General features: G+C 52.5%; 1 protein-coding gene across 1 annotated transcript in view; it reads left to right on the top strand.

The window, feature by feature from the left end:
• The window catches only part of PPL (periplakin), a 49,997-nt gene that overhangs the window by 10,813 nt on the left and 21,733 nt on the right, over positions 1-17,451 (top strand). The window contains exon 2 of the mRNA XM_004373230.1: positions 13,743-13,842. Coding sequence (XP_004373287.1) covers positions 13,743-13,842 — 100 coding nt within the window. The remainder of the gene's footprint in view (positions 1-13,742; positions 13,843-17,451) is intronic.

Genomic DNA, 17,451 nt, shown 5'->3' with positions numbered 1-17,451 from the left:
GTTTTATGACATTGGTTAACAACCCCGCGACATGTTAACCCTCTTCTTTCTCGACCTTTTTTTTTTTGGTGAAAATATGCATAGCCAAAGATACACCATTTGAAAAATTTCTACATGCACTGTTCAGTGACATCGACTATGCTCTTCCAATTGTGCTGCTATTCTCACTTTAGATGAAGGTTTACAGAACAAAATAGTTTCTCATTAAACAGTTAGTACACATGTTGCCTTATGATAATGGTTAACAACTTTACAACACGTCAACACTATCCTTACTCAACCTTGGGTTCCCTATCACCAGCTTTCCGGTCCCCTTCTGCCTTCTACTCCTTGTCCCTGGACTGCTGTGCCTCATTAGTCCCATTTGGTTTTATGGGGCTGTCCAATCCCTGGCTGAACTGTGAACCTCGGAAGTGACTTCACCACTGAGCTAAAAGGGTGTCTGGGGGCCATACTCTCGGGGTTTCTCCAGTCTCCTTTCAGCCAGTAAATCTGGTCTTTTTTTTGTGAGTTAGAATTTTGTTCTACATCCTTCTCCAGCTCTGTCCAGAACCCTCTGTTGTGATCTTGGTCAGAGCAGTCAGTGGTGGTAGCCGGGCAGCATCTAGCTGTACTGGACTCAGTCTGGTGGAGGCCTTCGTAGCTGTGGTCCATTAGTCCTTTGGACTGATCTTTCCCTTGTATCCTGTTCTCTTCACACTCCTTGGCTCCCGAAGGGAAGAGACCAGTGGAGTATCTTAGATGGCTGCTCACAGGCTTTTAAGACCCCAGATGCTACTCACCAAGGTAGAATGTAGAACATTGCCTTTATAAACTGTGTTAAGCCAGTTGAGCTAGATGTTGCCCGAGACCATGGTCCCCACAGCCCTCTGTTGGGCAGGTTTTTTAACCCTTCTGAACCTCAGTTATCTTGATCTAGAAAATTGAGAGACATGAGTTGTTGACATGCTATAAAATGTCTTCTCTATTCAACACTTATTTATTGAGCCCCAAGCCTATGCAATGCTTAGAATTAAGGGTTGCAGAAGGGCACCCCAGTAACTCTAATGACCCCGACCTCCTAGGGCTGTGAGATTTCAGTGGCTGATGTAGGAACGGGGCTGAGCGGGGTAATAGGCACATAGCAGGTGCTCTAAATCTTTACTTGTTATTGTGGTGTGCCGTCAAGTTGATTCTGACTCATAGCAACCCCACAGGACAAAGTAGAACTGCCCCCATAGGGTTTCCTAGGCTTTAATCTTTATGGGAGCAGATCGCCAGGTCTTTTCTCGCGCAGAGTGGCTGGTGGGTTCAAACTGTCAGCCTTTCAGTTAGCAGCTGAGTACATAACCAGTGTGCTACCTGGCTCCTTTTAGTTATTATTACTACTCTGCAATCATTTCCTAACTGCCTACTCTGTGCTACCTTTGTGTCAGGGACAAGACAGGTGCTTGGGGAGTCACCAAAACCAAACCCATTGCCACTGAGTCGATTCCGACTCCTAGCGACCTTATAGGACAGAGTAGAACTGCCCCGTAGGGTTTCCAAGACTGTAGTTGTTACAGGAGCAGACTGCCACATCTTTCTCCCAAGGAGTGGCTGGTGGGTTTGAACCACCAACCTTTCGGTTAGCAGCTGAGTGCTTAACCACTGCACCTCCAGGGCTCCTTTGGGGAGCCGCTAGCCACTGTTTAAAGAAGGTGGGGGTGAGGGAAATACACAACACCTCAGGACAGCCAGCCACCAGGCTGCGAGGTCCCCAGGAAGCCACTCAGGCCCCGGCTGGCCCAGGAGCAGGTGGGACCCTGGAAGAGGATGGCTGTGGTCAGCAGGCCCCCCTCTCCGGGCTCTGGGGTGGGTGAGGCTGGTTCCCAGCAAGAAGTGTGCACTCCTGCGCGTTCCAGGCATTCCAGTGCTCCCCGCTCCCCCTCCCCTGAGCACCCACTGAGACAGAATTAACCCCCAAAGCGAGGAATGTCAGGGTGATCAAGGGCCGAAACACAGGGGCTAACCCAGACCTGGCCTGTGAGGTGGCCAGGCCAGCAAGAAGTGCCGTCCCCACCAGCACGTCAGAGCCTGCGAGCTCCCATCCCTACACGGGAAAAGAGAGAGCAGCTTGGGCTGTGACTGGGCAGGGACAGAGACTGTTCTGGGCAGGCAGGGACAGCTGGGTCAGGGCTGATGACAGGGACATGGCCTCTCCTGGTTGCTGAAGTGTGATATGTTCCTGGAGTGGCCGATCAGGGAAGGGGTCTGTCCTCCCAGCCTGGAGGGAGGGATGCTGGGGAGCACGCCAGGCGCCCGGCTCTGCCCAGTGGCTCATGGGCGAGGATGCTGCAGCCTTCGGGGCCTGGGGAAGGGGGTCAGGCTGTGGTCTGCGTGCCCTGGCACTCCACACCCAGGCAGCCATGGGTGCAGCTGGGAGCTGGATGGTTTTGAAGTTGGGCAGCCATGGACCCTTAGGGCAGGCATCTGGCCAGCATGTGTGGGTCTGGCTGTCAAGCGGCAGGGAGGAAAGGGAATGACCACATGTTAAGTGCCCCAAGGTTCCAGGCACTGAGCAGGGCAAACAGATGTTTCTAAGCATCCCTTAGCTTTATTATAGCAAAACGGCAGGCAGCAGTCACAGTGGGCTTGGAGCAGACCCCAGAATCACCTAGAACTGCGCCGTCCTGTACAAGCCACATGAGATGTGCCAGAAGTTTAACCTGCATGCCAGATTTTGAAGATCTAGTAGGAAAAAGAGGAGCCTTGGTGGCAGAGTGGCTAAGCACTCAGCTGTTAACCGAAAGGTTGGCTGTTCTAATCCACCCAGCAGCTCTGCAGGAGAAAAGACCTGGCAATCTCCACCCGTGAAGATTACAGCCTAGGAAACCCTATGGGGCAGTTCTACTCTGTCACATGCTGTTGCTATGAGTCAAAAATCGACTTGACTCCATGGCACCTAACAAGTATGAAAAAAAGAATATGAAGTATCACCTTAAGAATGTTTTCAGCCACCTGTCAAAACGATAATATTTTGGCCACATTAGGTTACATAAGGTGGCGTGAGTGGGTCAGTGGTAGAATTCTCACCTTCCATGCGGGAGACCCGGGTTTGATTCCTGGCCAGCGCACCTCATGTGCCGCCACCACCTATCTGTCAGTGGAAGCTTGTGTGTTGCTGGGATGCTGAAGAGGTTTCAGCAGAGCTTCCAGACTAAGATAGACTAGGAAGAAAGGCCTGGCAATCTACTTCTGAAAATCAGCCGGTGAAAACCCTATGGTTCACAATGGTGCAGTCTGCGACCTATCACAGGGATGACGCAGGACTGGGCAGCGTTTCGTTCCGTTGCGTATGGGTCACTATGGGTTGGGGGCTGAGTCTATGGCAGCTAACAACAGATTAAATAAGCTATATTATGAAAATTAAGCTCACCCGTTTCTTTTTATGTGGCTACTAGAAAATTTTAAATTCTCCACATAGCTCACATCCTATGTCTGTTGGACAGCGCTGGCCTTAAACATGAAGCAGCATAGTCCCAGACCCCACCTTGGGGACATTTCATGCTTATTGAGTGTGTCTTTCTGTTTGCTGTGCTTCAAGCAGATATGATGACTATTTTATGGGTGAGGAAATTAAGGTTGAGACAGGCACAATGATGTGTGCCATTATTCCCGGTGGCCAGTAGCTGTTCAGCTGTTCATCGACCCAGCTCTTTGCTGGGCGCTGTGGACACCACAGGGAACAAAACAGACAAAGGTCCTTCCCAGCTGCCGCGAGCCCTCGGTGTGGGCTGGTGCCTTACAAGGAATATCTCCCTGAAGCTTCTCAGCCCACTGCAATGGGAAGTACTCTCATCCCCATTTCACAGAGGAGGAAACTGAGGCACAGAAAGGTTAAGGAACCCAGGTCAGCACAGCCCCACAGTCTCTGTTCTTATGTCAGGCTGCCTCAGTTTCTCTCCCTGCAGGCGGGGTCGAGAGGAGCGTGGGTCATCTGGGGCAGAAGTTAGCAAGGGTGGGTCTCACCCCCACCCCCACCTAGGGAGCCCCCCATTTCCAGGTTGCTGACACCAGCTGGGGTGGGCCATTCATGGTGTCCCTTGGAGGGCCTGGGTGTCCTCTGTGGGGCTAGAGGCTGGGAAGTAGGTCCTTCTGGGGGCTCCTAAGCCTGGGAGGAGGTGGAGGAGGTGGTTGGGGAGGGGCTTTGTAAGGTGGCCCTGGGCACGATCCACCTGCATCACCATGGAGGTGACCTGGGTGCAGTCCCACAGAGGCTCTGAAATGGGAAAGCCCTTCGCCCTGGAGGAAGGGAAGCTGTCGGGGGGTGAAGGGTCGAGACCAGGGTGGGGGTGGTATGGTGGGTCTGACCTCTTCTCTGAGCAGTGGGGAGCACAGGTGGGTGGGTGTCTTTGTTACCTAGAGCTGTTATAACAGAAATACCTCAAGTGGATGGCTTTAATGAACAGAAGTTTATTCTCTCAAGGTTTAGGGGGCTAGAAGTAGAAATTCAGGGCACCGGCTCCAGGGGAAGGCTTTCTCTGTCTGTCAGCTCTGGGGGAAGATCCTTGTCATCAATCTTTCCCTGGTCTAGGAGTTTCTCAGTGCAGGGATCCCAGGTCCAGAGGACATGCTCTGCTCCCAGCTCTTCTTTTTTGGTGGTATGAGGTCCCTCTCCTCTCTGCTGGATTCTTTCTTTTATATCTCAAAAGAGATTGACTCGAGATACAACCTAATCCTGTAGATTGTGTCCTGCCTCATTAACATAGCTGCCTCTAATCCTGCCTCATTAACATGATAGGGGTAGGATTTACAACACATAGGATAATCACATCAGATCACAAAATGGAGGACAACCACACAATACTGGGAATCCTGGCCTAGTCCCACTTTGGGGGACACAGTTCAATCCATTTAACAGTGGGGTTTAAGCTGGAGGACGGCCATCTGGCTGCATCTAGAACAATCTCACTGACGGATGGACAGGAGGAGGCTGGCTGGAGGCAGGGAGAGTTGGGGAGCAGGAGATGGTTGGGGGGGCCCTTGCATGGTCGAGGTAAGGGGTGGTACCTCCATCAGGTGGAGGCCATAGTGGCAGATGGAGGGGATGATGGGTGGGAGATCCATTCATGGGTGGAACCAGGGGTGGGGCTCTGGAAGGTTCTCGGGGTTCTGCCTGAACAACCGGGTAGACCAGTCCTCCGTCCCCTCCCTCCTGTGAGTCCCTCCTGCAGACAGAGGAGGGTTCTCAGAGCAGAGCATACCCTGCGGCGGAAACACCCTCTATTCCTTGGACCCCCAAACCCGGATCCCCAGCCCAAATCCAAGACACTGAGCTGCCTGGGGGATGTCTAGGTCTTGGGGTCCAGCGTTCTCACAGCAGGCTCATTACCCATGTATGATCCTAGCCTCTCCTGTTTTGAGAGTGGCCGCAGATGTTACAGGAAAGCTTTCCCAATATTGAGGTTATTTGCAAATTCCCGTGGCAGGGTGGGGCGACATCCGGGGCGAGTTTCGGCTTGCGGAGGATCAGCATGAATGGCGCGGGCAGACCGGGGTCTTTTTTTAGCTCCTCAGTGCCAGCCGGTTCCTGCGTTGGGCCTGGGCTCCTGGCTTCCATAACCTCCTTAAAAGGAACCCAAATTCCTCCTGGGTGCGGTGCACACAGGTTGAGACAGAGAGCCTGGGCTCCATTCCGAGGCAGCACTTTATATCTGTTCTCTCAACTAACCCTCATTCCAGCCCTGTGGCATGTGTATGACAGTGACGCCCATTTTACAGATGGCGAGACTCAGGCTCAGCAAGGCTAAGTCATTTACAAGCTTCCAAGGACAGAGCCAGTGGAGGCGTGCTTGTTGCTATGAGGCTGAACGGGTTTCAGCCAAGCTTACAGATTGAGATAGACTAGGAAGAAAGGCCTGGCCATCTACATCCAAAAATTAGCCAATGAAAGCCCTGTAGATCATAATGGTCCAATCCTGCTGTGCGTGGTGTCACCAGGAGTTGGGGGCCGACGTGATGGCAGTTAACAACAGCAACAAGGACAGAGCCAGATTTTGAACCCAGGCCTGGGTGCTTAACCATCAGGCTCTACTGCCTTCAGCTTTGGAAAAGAGCAAGTGATACTTGCACAAAATGAAAGCAAAAAGGAGATGAGAAAGGCAGGGAGCGAGGGCCCCTCAAGATGTGTTTGTTTTCGTCCTTGGCCTACATGGAGTGTTGCTGGTCTGGGTAAGCCTGGGTGCCATTGCTCCAGCCTCACTGATGGGCCTTCCTGCTGGCCCTCTGACCAGACCAGGGGCTTTGACATCCCAAGCCCTGGGTTCGACTCACAGCTCCCCACTTTGCAGTTGACCTCTGTGCACCGCTGTGTCCTCCTTGTCTGTGAATGCAAGCAGCAGATGAGTTGCTGGCTATGACGCAGATCTAGCATGCCACTGCCTAGCCAGGTTACTGAGCTTCTGATGCCCCGTGACAGCGCACACACCTGATGCCATCTGAGGCTCCCAGGCCTCTCCTCGCAGCTCCGAATGCATCCTGGGACACAAAGAGGAGTCTGTTCTAGGCTCGCGCTGGCGGCTTAGGCCCAGAGAGGCCTGGTCTGTCCCCTGACCGTGTCCTCAGACCAGCCCCCTGGCTGGCCTGGGCCCCATTTTTCCCTCCTTGTACCAGGAGTCTCCTTTGTGGACCAGGCCCAGTACGCAGGTACCTGGTTGTTCTCTGGGAGGGATGTGGGCCTCCTGGACCTGCACCCGACTCCAGCTTCCCCAGCCTGGGCCTCCTGGTCCCACACCTGACCCTGGCTCCCCCAGACTGGGCCTCCCGGATGCATACCCGCCTCTGGCTCCCCCAGCCTGGGCCTCCCAGACCCACACCTGACCCCAGCTCCCCCAGCCTGGACCTCCCGGATGCACACCCAACTCTGGCTCCCCAGCCTAGGAATAGAAAACAAGGCTGATTTCTGGGAGAAATGGCCCCAGTCTACCCACGTGACCCCCACTGGGCTTGTGCAACCCGCCCGGCAGCCCCTGACCTGTCTGGGCTGGACTGAGGGGGCTGCTTCCAGGGACAGCCAAGTCCTGGGTCCCCATCCAGGTCCGCTTTTACGAGGTTGGCGTCTTGTGCCTCATCACCCCCCTCCTCCCTACCTGTCCGCAGGTGGGCTTCCTGGACACCGTCCCCATCACCATGTGGGGCATCGCCCCTATCAGGATCTGCCAGGAGACCTGGAAATCTAGAAGGAAACTTTGTGGTTCCAGTTTCACCAGTTTTCCCCCGATGGCCATTTTCTGTGTTAGGATCCTGTCCAGGATCCCACTTTGCATTTACTGGTCATGTCTCCTTAGTCCCCTCCGATCTGTGACAATTCCTCTGTCTTTCCTTGTCTTGTATTGGCATTGACACTTTCGAAGAGCAGTGCTCAGGTATTTTGGAGAATGCCCCTTGATTCGGGTTTGTCTGCTGGGTTCCAGGGATGAGATGGAGGTTGCCTCCCTGGGAAGGAGTCCACAGACATGATGTTTGTCCTCATCAGCTGCATCAGGAGTTACACGATGCAGACTTGTCTCATTGCTGGTGACGTTAACCTTCAACTCTTGGTTTCTCTACTGTGATGCTACGGTTCTTAGAACCAAACCCAGTACCGTTGAGTCAATTCCGACTCATAGTGACCCTATGGGACAGGGTAGAACTGCCCCATAGGGTTTCCAAGGCTGTCATCTTTATGGAAGCCAACTGCCACATCTTTCTTTCGCTGAGCAGCTGGTGAATTTGGACCACCGACCTTTCGGTTAGCAGCCACGTACTTAACCACTGCACCACTACAAGGGCTCCTTGTAGTTCTAGAAGGAGACTATTTTATGGGTCTGAGCACTACAGGCAAGTGAGAAACTCCCAGGAGAGAAAGGGGCCCACAGACAGAGCTCCACGTACAATTTAGGGAGCAATGTGAAGGCTCAGTTTTGCTAATGGCAGCCCCAGTGGGGACTAAAACCTCAGTGAATATGTTGCGTGAATGAATGATTCTTGTTATTGTTTATGGAGCCCCTGCTATGTGCTAGATCATTCACATTCCCAGATGTAACAAATACTTGTTGAGCATGGGAGTCCTTGGGTAAGGCAAATGGCTAATGAGCTTGGCTGCTAGCTGAAGGTTGAAGTTTCGAGTCACCCAGAGGCACCTCCGAAGAAAGGCCTGGCAATCTACTTCTGAGAACTCAGCTGTTGAAAACCCCATGGAGCACAGTTCTCCTCTGACACTTATGGCGTCATCATGAGTCGAAGTTGACTCCATGGCACCTGGTTGTTGAACACCTACTGTGTGTCCCCGGCACTGTTTTAGGAGCTGGGAGACAGCAGCGACACCCCAAAGATTCCTATCTCTGTGAGGTCAGAGTATCTCTCATCTGCTCTTGGGTCCCTAGATGCTACTCTAGGCCTCCAGCTCAGTCCTTGCACCTCAAATTGTCTTTGAAACTCAATTCAGGTGTTTTCAGAAATGATTCTGACCCCCTCCCCTAACAAGGTAGGATTTGTTACTCCCATTTTACAGATGATGAAACTGAGGCTCAGAGGTATAAAGCAGCTCCTCCAGTCAAGCTGCTGGTTAGGGAGTAGTCAGGATTGAACCCAGTCTGTCTGGCTCCAGTTGCCGCAGTCTTTCCCCTACATCAGCTGCCCCCGGCATGACCTTGGGCGGGTGTCTCTGCTTCCGAGGGCCTCAGTTTGCTCAAGATCTGTGTCCATGTTAAGCCCCTGAGTAAGGAGAGGAAGGCTGGGTGAGTCCCACCTCCCAGGGTGCCAGCCGGGGGAGCTGGAAGGCAGTAAAGGCCCTGACTGCAGGTCCACTGCCCCCTTCCCGTCCCTTCTCTTCTCTGGGGTGGGTGGGGGCACCTCAGCTTTCCTACCTTAGCTGAGTGGCTGCCATCTGCGTGAGTGGACAGGACTGGGACGAGGCTGGTAGGGAAGGGCCGTATCTTGGCCTCCATCAGCGGGGCTGACCGCCCACGGGTGCCACGTCTGGCCGATCCAGTGTGGCTCATCAGCGAGATGAAAAGCTGTACTGGTCCGGCCAGTTCCCAGCACTTGTGGGACTTGCGCTTCCTCCCTGCGGGTTCCCTGCCCGCCCGCATTCCTGCAGCTCCTGGCATGGGGCCACCCAGAAGGATGCTCAGGGTGGATGGTGGGAGGAACGGACCCAAACCCAAAAGGCGAAACCCTGGACCTGTCGTTGTGCCTAACTGCGGGAACTGTGCCCCCAGAAGCCTGGGTTCGAGTCTCCGCTCTGCCCTGCTTTCTGGCTGTGGGCCTGTGGCCAAGTTACCTAATTGCTCCGTGCCTCAGTTTGCCCATCTGTAAAATGGGGAGAACAATGCTACATACTTCTGAGGTGGTGGGATTGAATGAGCTAACGTATATGCAACTTACTTAGCCCTGTGCGGGCCACGCGGTGAGCCCTCTGAGCGCTAGCTCCTTCCCCCAGGCAGCTGGGTGTTACCTGGAGCTGGCGCAGCCTCCCCAAAAAACAGAGGGTAAAAGGCAGGACCCACTTGAGGGCAGTGAGAGAAGAAAAAACAAACCGTTCTCACTTATAAATGGCATTTACCTTTTTTTTTGGTGGCACTTTAAAGTGTACGATTTAGTGGGTTTTTTTTTTGTTGTTGTTGTTTGTTTTTTTTAGTAAATTCACAGAATGGTGCAGCCATTACCACAATCAATTTTAGAACATTTTCATCACCCCCAAATGTAAGCCGGTGCCCTTCAGCAGTCAGCCACCCGTCCCCATCCTCACAGCCCCTGGCGACCACTGATGCACTTCCTGTCTCTGATCTGCCTGTTCTGGACACTCCGTACCAGCGGAGTCGTGCACCATGGGCCTCTGCGGCCAGCTTCTTTGACTCGGCAGCAAGTTTTCAAGGTTCATCCATGTGTCAAGACTTCTTCCTTTCTGCGGTTAAATACTATTCCATTGTACGTATATAACACATTTTGTTTATCCATTCATCTGTTGATAAATATTTGGGTTGTTTCCACTTTTTGGCTGTTGTGAATAATGCTGCTACTATGTTTAACTTTTCTGAGGACCCACCAAACTGCTGTCTGTAGCAGCTGGCCCGGATTACATTCCACAGAAGTGCGTGAGGATTCCAGTTTCTCTGCATCCTCGCCAGCACTTGTTATTATCTGTCTTTTTCATTTTAGCCATCCTAGTGGTATCTCACGGTGACTTGGGGCACTTGGCATTTTTAAAGCATCCTTCTAAGTGCCTACTTGCGGGAGCCCTGTAAGATTGTCACACGGCGTTGTAGATGCCTTGGGGTCTGGGGCCTGCCCAGGTTGGAATCCTGGCTCTGCCATATTACCAGAAATTGACTTCGCCTCTCTGGTCCTCAGTTTCCATATCTGTAAAGTGGGAATAACAGTACGATTACCTAGCATGCCGACACCTACCTCACCAGGTTGTAATGAAGATGAAGTGTGAAGTGAGTGGGGAGTCTGGCACGCAGAAAGTAAATATTAGCTCATACTGTCCTGGAGATGGTGGTTGCCATGGCTGGCTTATGTGGTCCCCAGCACCTCTACGGTAGCTGTTAGCCCAGTGGTTGGTCATGTGTCTTGTGGAGCAAGACTGCCTGAGGGGAGGACCCAGCTCCCTGTGCCCAAGCTACTACCCTGGGCGTGCATCTTGACACCCTGCACCTCAGTTTCCTCGTCTATAAAGAGGCAGGCAAACCTCCTCCAGAGGTTTAGAGTGAACGTGCCTGGTGCTAATAAAGCACACGGCCAAGTGTCAGATCGCTGTGATGCCTGTGGTTATCCCTGGTGGGCAGAAGGAGAAACTGAGGCTCAGTGGGGAAGGCACTTGCCTGAGATCGCACAAGCAGCAGACGGCCACCCTGGACTTGGACCCTTGTCTGTCTGACTGCAGCCTCCTGCGGAGCCCTCCTTTGTTCCCACCAGGAGCCCGAGATGTTCCTCCCCCGCTGTGGCCCCTCCACGCTGGGCCTGGCCTGGAACAGTGGGCCTGGCGGGGTGGGGTCCAGTGTCGGGGTGGGGTCCCGCATCCCAACCAGATGATGGGGCAGGTTTGAGAGTTGGCCTGACGCCCTGAGGTGGCGCTGGGGAGGGCCTGAGAGGGACAGAGTTCCTAATGGTGGCCCTACAGTCATGGGTTAAATATTTAGGTTGGGACTCGTTGCTCTGGGTGCAACAGGCCAGGATGAGAGTGGGTGACTGGGGGGGTCTGTCAATGCCCATGGGGCTAACGAACGTAGAAGTGCTCAGAATAGACCTTCCCCATGTGGCCCCCGAGCCTGGGGGTGGGCCCCTGACGCCCTAGCTCTGGAAACCCACCCTTATCACCCGTCACCCAAATCCTCCCCCTAAACTACCCCCCGCCCCGAGCCTTTCTGGTCACTGTGCCAAACCCCAGTGTTCTCCACTGCGGGACTTCTCAGAACCTTTGCTGACTCACCAGCTTTTGTGACCGTGGAGGGGTTGGGTTTTCCTAGCTGCCTGAACTGCCGAAACCTTTGTTCTGTGAGTAGCTTACAGGACCGGGGTTCCTGTGACCCCACTTTGGGAAAAGCTGCCTCCTTGGTTGATTTCACAGAGGGTGGGGCCTGGGTCTTGTTCCTCAAGATCCCCGTGCCCAGTCCCTGTCTGTGAAAGCCTTTAGTTCCCATTCCTCACTCCCCACTGATAAGTAAGTACACTGATAACAGGTGCTGGTATCCTATAGAGGACAGAGGGAAACTAGAGGCACAGAGAGGTAAAGCAGTTTGCCCAAGGTCACACAGCTGATAAGTGGCTGATCTGAGCCAAGATTTGAACCCGTGTTTGATTGTGGAGTCAAGGTCCTCATTTAACCTCAGTAGCATTCCCCACAGTTAGTCTGTGACTTGATTTGGGGGTAAACAGAAGTGATCGCAGAGAACATTGACACACAGGGAGAATGCCGTTCTGTTTCCAAGTCTCTCTCAGCCTTTCTGAGAATGTCCAGGAGAAAGTCTCTGCTTGGCACTCACATGCTGTAAGAGCTCTGATAACACGCCAAGCTCTGCTCTTGAGCAAGAAAGGGCAGGGCTCAGACTTGGCTATGTGTGGGCGACCAGCGTGTCCAGCTAGAATGTAATGTCGCTGTTTTATTTCTGTGGAATTTGGTTTGAGGATTACCTCCATTTATGTCAAGGGCTCCTGGTTTTCTGTGTACAATGGGGACAGCAAGTGATCTTTTTCAGCAAATGTAGTTAAATATAAAGAGTGAGTAGATTGCAAGAGAAATATTAAGTAATTAGGAATAAAGTGGGCACACAGAAACTTGTTTATGAATATGTTCATAGCAGCATTATTCACAACAGCCCAGAAGTGGAAACAACCCAAATGTCTATCAGTGGATAAATGGATCAACAAAATGTGGTCTATCCATGCAATGGAACATTGTCGTCGTTGTTAGGTGCCGTCAAGTCGGTTCCGACTCATAGCAACCCTACGTACAGCAGAAGAAAACACCGCCCGGTCCTGTGCCGTCCCCACAACCATTACTGTGTTTGAGCCCATTGTTGCAGCCACTGTGTCAGTCCATCTCACTGAGGGTCTTCCTCTTTTTTGCTGACCCTTTACTTTACCAAGCATGATGTCCTTCTCCAGGGAGTGGTCCCTCCTGATAACATGTCCAAAGTACATGAGACAGAGTCTTGCCATCCTCACTTCTAAGGAGCGTTCTGACTGTATTTCTTCCTAGACAGATTTGTTCACTCTTCTGGCAGTCCATGGTATATTCGGTATTCTTTGCCAACACTGTAGTTCGAGTTACTCAGCCATAAAAAGGAATAAAGTTCTAATACATGCTACAACATGGATGAACCTTGAAAACATTGGCCAAGTGGAAGAAGACAGATGTAAAAGGCCATACATTGTACAATTCCATTTACCAGACGTGTCCGGAATAGGCAGATCCATAGTCGGAAAGCAGAGTGGTGGTTGGCGGGGAGAATAGAGAGTGACTGTTTAATCGGTACTGGGTTTCTTTTGGGGTGATGGAAATGTTCTAGAATAAATAGTGATGGTAGCTGCACAGTTCTCTGAATATACTAAAAACCACTGAAGCGTACACTATGAAAGGGTGAATTTTACAGTGTGTAAATTATATCTCAATAAAACATGGGAGCAAAGGCTGACATGCTACCACAAGGATAAATCTTGGAAACATCGTGCAGAGTGAAATAAGTTAGTCGCAAAAGGACAATTATGATATGATCCCACTTATGTGAACTATCTAGACGAGGCAAACATACAGACCAAAGCTTACTGGTGGTTACTAGGGGTGGGAGGGAGGGGGAGAGCCACTGCCTAGGGGGCGCTGAGTGTCTGTTCACGGGGGCGGCATAATGTGGAGACCGAGAGTGGTGATGGTTGCACAAAGTGCTGAATGTAGCTGGTGACGCCGAATGGTACACGTAGGAAATGCTGAATTGGCAAACGTTTTGTTCTATATATTTTTACCACAATGAGACAACTTTAAAAGAGGGGTGCTCAGCCAGCATGACAGAATAGCAGCATCAGAGTGCATGACTGAGGTGGGGGCTGACACCCCCCTCCAGTTGCTGCTGCTTTGTGGCTCTGGTGATGTCACCTGTGGGGACAGCCAAGCCCCTTCGAAGGGGTGGGCAGCTTCTGCTCCAAGCCTCGTGTGGGGGGCAGCCTGGGAGGACGGGGTGCCAGAGGGGAGGCCACCCTGCCGCAGGCCCTCTGCTCACACCGTCCCCCCACCCTGCCTGCAGCATCTCCAACAAGGAGCTGTCGGAGCTGATTGAGCAGCTGCAGAGGAATGCAGACCAGGTGGAGAAGAACATCGTGGAAACGGAGGCCAAGATGCAGAGCGTGAGCGCCCCCTCCCGGCCGGCCCTGCGCCCCCTCGCCCCCGCACGTTCCCACTGCCGTGCCACCAGCTCAAGGCAATCCCATTTCCTAAGTGAAATGAGTTCTCTCTCAGGCGACTGTCCCGCCAGGGGACGTGTGCCTGTGTCTGGAGACAGCTGTGGTTGTCACAACTGGAGGGGGTGCTCCTGGCATCCGGTGGGTGAGGCCAGGGATGCTGCTCCACATCCCACAGTGCACAGGACAGCCCCCCACATCAGAGAATGAGCCGGCCCCAATGTCAGCAGCACTGAGGTCGAGCAGCCTGGGTGTACGTGTGGCATCTGTCAGTGGGGAGGGGAGCCTCGTTATTGCTGTTAATACCAGTACCCCATACCCCTACTCTTCCCTGTAGGGAGGAGAACCACGGTAAGGATCCCAGCTCTGCCACGTAATGCATAACCTGGGGTGCACGGGATTCCCTCTGTACGAGGGTCGGAGTGATCGTCCCCACCTCACTGGGCTCTCGTAAAGATGGGATGAGATTGTGTAGGTTCAGTGTGGAGATCAGTGCTGCTGTTAATGTCATTATCATCACTACTCATTCCGCTGCTGCCAGCATGCAGGACCCTGTGGTCCTCCTCCTTTTATTGGAGAAGAGAGAAAAGAACTGGGCAGACCCCTTTGCCTCCCTGTACCTCGGTTTCCTGTTCTGTAACGTGGGGGTAACACCCACCCTGACTCCTAAGTTCTCCTGAGGATTGAACAGCATGATGGCTCTGCACCGTGCCAGGCATGCTGGCACCTTCGAGCTACTAAAATGATCACCTTCTCTTTGAACCCTCCACCAACCTGGTGCGGTTAGCTTCATGCCCGTTTTGTAGCTGGAAAACAGGTTCAGAGAGAGCTGGGGTGATCTGTCGTGACAGAGCTGGCCTCAGAAGCAGCGCAGGGGTGAGGCAGCCTGATTTAGCCAATAAAAATACAGGCTGTCCAGTCTGATTTGAATTTCAGAACACAAATTATTTTTTAGTGTAAGTGTATCCCACGTGCTCGTTGGGGTATACTTACGCTTCAAAATGCTTTGTTGTTTATATGAAATTCGAATTTAACTGGGCGTCCTATATTTCAGCTGGCATCCTTACCCAGAGGGCAACTAAAAGACAGGTCCCAGGGCATAGGGGGCTGAAGGTGGAGAGTCACAAGGGAGTTCAAGGTCTGCCCAGCCCTTTGCCCTCCCCGGGCCCAGCTGTGATGGCAGGCCCGGTCCTCTCCTACCCCTCTTCCTCCACTGCCACTCTGACAGCCCAGATGTCCACCTGCCTAAGGGCCTGTCCACAGGCAGTCCAGAGACCCCAGAGGACATGGGGGCAGTGCTGGAGTCTGCGTGGCTGGGGGTGGGGGATGCAGGGTCCATGAATGATGGCATTGTGGGGAGAATCCGGGAGGAAAGGCCTGAGACAACTCTTCTCTGCCACAAGCCGGCCCTTGCGGGGATCTCGGGAGGCCTCCTCGCCCCTTCTCTCCTGCTTGCCCCTGCCTTCCCTGGCTCACGCCTGACCCTCCACCCTCTGCCTCCCCCGCCTCAGCACCCCCTCCCTCTGGCAGCCCCTTGTCCCCAGCTCCCTTTGTGAATTTTCCACCTTCCCCCATCTTTTGGCCCCTGTGAGGATGTTCTTCTCTTTGCTGAGTGAAAACAGCTTTTCTGGGTGTGTCTCCCTTCTTTCTGATAATAGAAGTAATATGTGTTCGTTACGGACAGTTCAGGACAGATAAACAAGTCTAACAAAGCAAATTAAAATCACGGATGATTCCACCGCCAGAGATTTCAACTGTTAGCAGTGTGGTGTATCCCTCCTGGACCTTTCTCATATCAGTGTGGGTGCGTGTACACACGCGTGCTTTCCCCCCTCCCCAGAATGGGATCGTGCTCTACCTGCTATTAAGTGACCTGTTACTTTAACCTGCTAACGTATCACAGCCACGTGAATCAAGATCTACAGCGTCATTGCTTTTTAACTTTTTATTTAAAAAAATTTTTAGACTTATAGAAAAGTTGCAGAAATAGTACAAAGAATTCCCATATGCCCTTCAGCCGGCTTTCCCGGATGTTGGTAGATCCACGACTGCAGTACAATGATCGAGAGTCCCCGGTGGCACAAACGGTTAAGCACTCAACTGCTAGCCAAAAAGTTGACGGTTCGAACCCCCCTAGAGGTGCCTCTGGAGAAGGGCCTGGCAATAATCTGCTTCTGAAAGGTCACAGCCTTGAAAACCCTGTGGAACCGTTCTATTCTGCATCCATGGGGTCGCCATGAGTCAGCATCGACTTGATGGCACCTAACAACAATGACGACAGTGCAATGACCAAAACTAGGACATTAACATTGGCACTGTGTAGTGAGCTAAAGTGCAGTTTTTCCACAGATATCCTTTCTCCGGTCCAGGATCCCATGTTGCATTTATTTATTTAATAGTTTATGGATTTTTGCTGTTGTTGAGAATACACACAGCAGCACACACACCAGTGCAGCAGTCTACAAGTACAGTTCAGTGATGTTGATGACATTCTTCAAGTTGTGCAGCCATTCTCACCCTCTTTTCTGAGTTGCTCCTCCCCCATTAACATACACTCACTGCCCCATAAACTTCCTGGCTCATCTTTTAGGTTGCTGCTGTCAGTTTGATCCCATATAGATAGTTCTTGAAAGAGCACAATGCTCAAAGCAGACATTCGTTGCTAGTTCAGCTCAAGTTCTGTTTGGTTGGAAGGAGACCTCGGGGTGTTTTTGGTTTACTCTGCTGCATGTACGCAGTCTCCTTACGGCCCTCGGATCTGTGACAGTTCCTCAGTCTTTCCTTGTCTGCTGTGACACTTTTGAAGGGTCCTGGTCAGTGGTTTTCGGGAATTTCCCTCGATTTGGGCTTGTCTGGTGGTTTCTCCTGATTAGAATGAGGTTGTGTATCGTGTCAGGAAAATCACAGAGGTCTCTGGTGACCCTTCCCAATCCGTGTCCCCCAGAGGTGACCACTCCTCTGCCCTCTCTCACTGTTGTTCATTTTCTCTGGCTTTGAACTTTGGAACGCCTCCACGGCTAGATGTCCTCTTTGCATCTCAGCCGCCTCGTGAGAGGGCTTGCATTCGACATAGCTCCGACATGAATGAGGTAATGATTAATTTATCCCCTTTCCAAAATTAACCTTTGACCCTGTAAGTGCTCAGTACAGCTTCAGATCAGCTGGCGATGGTGGGGTGGATACAATTCCAGCCAAGCCAAGGACCGTGCCGTGTGTTGGAATTAGCCGGCCAGGCCTGCCCGGGGTGGTGGGGTGTGAGCCAGCTCCACTGGCCCTTGGCACGCTGGGCTCACCTTCAAGCCCCTTGGGGCAGCCAGGGCCCCGCTCACCCCTCGGCCCTCCTGAGAGGCTGGAAAGGTGGTCTGGACACCTTTTTCTCTCCAAGAGCCCCGTCCGTTGAGCCTTGCGCTGCACCAGGCGTCTGCATCACCTCTGTCAGGTTTCTCTGTTGTTCTTTCTTTCTTTCTCTTTCTCTCTTCCTTCCTCTCTTTGTCTCTGTTTATCTCTCTCCCTCCCTCCCTCCCTCCCTTCCTTCCCCTCTCTTTACCTTCCTTT

Source organism: Trichechus manatus, unplaced genomic scaffold, assembly GCF_000243295.1.
Source record: "Trichechus manatus latirostris isolate Lorelei unplaced genomic scaffold, TriManLat1.0 scaffold00024, whole genome shotgun sequence".
NCBI lineage: Eukaryota > Metazoa > Chordata > Mammalia > Sirenia > Trichechidae > Trichechus > Trichechus manatus.
Note: the sequence above shows the minus strand (reverse complement) of the source record. Positions and strands in the feature narration are given on the sequence as shown.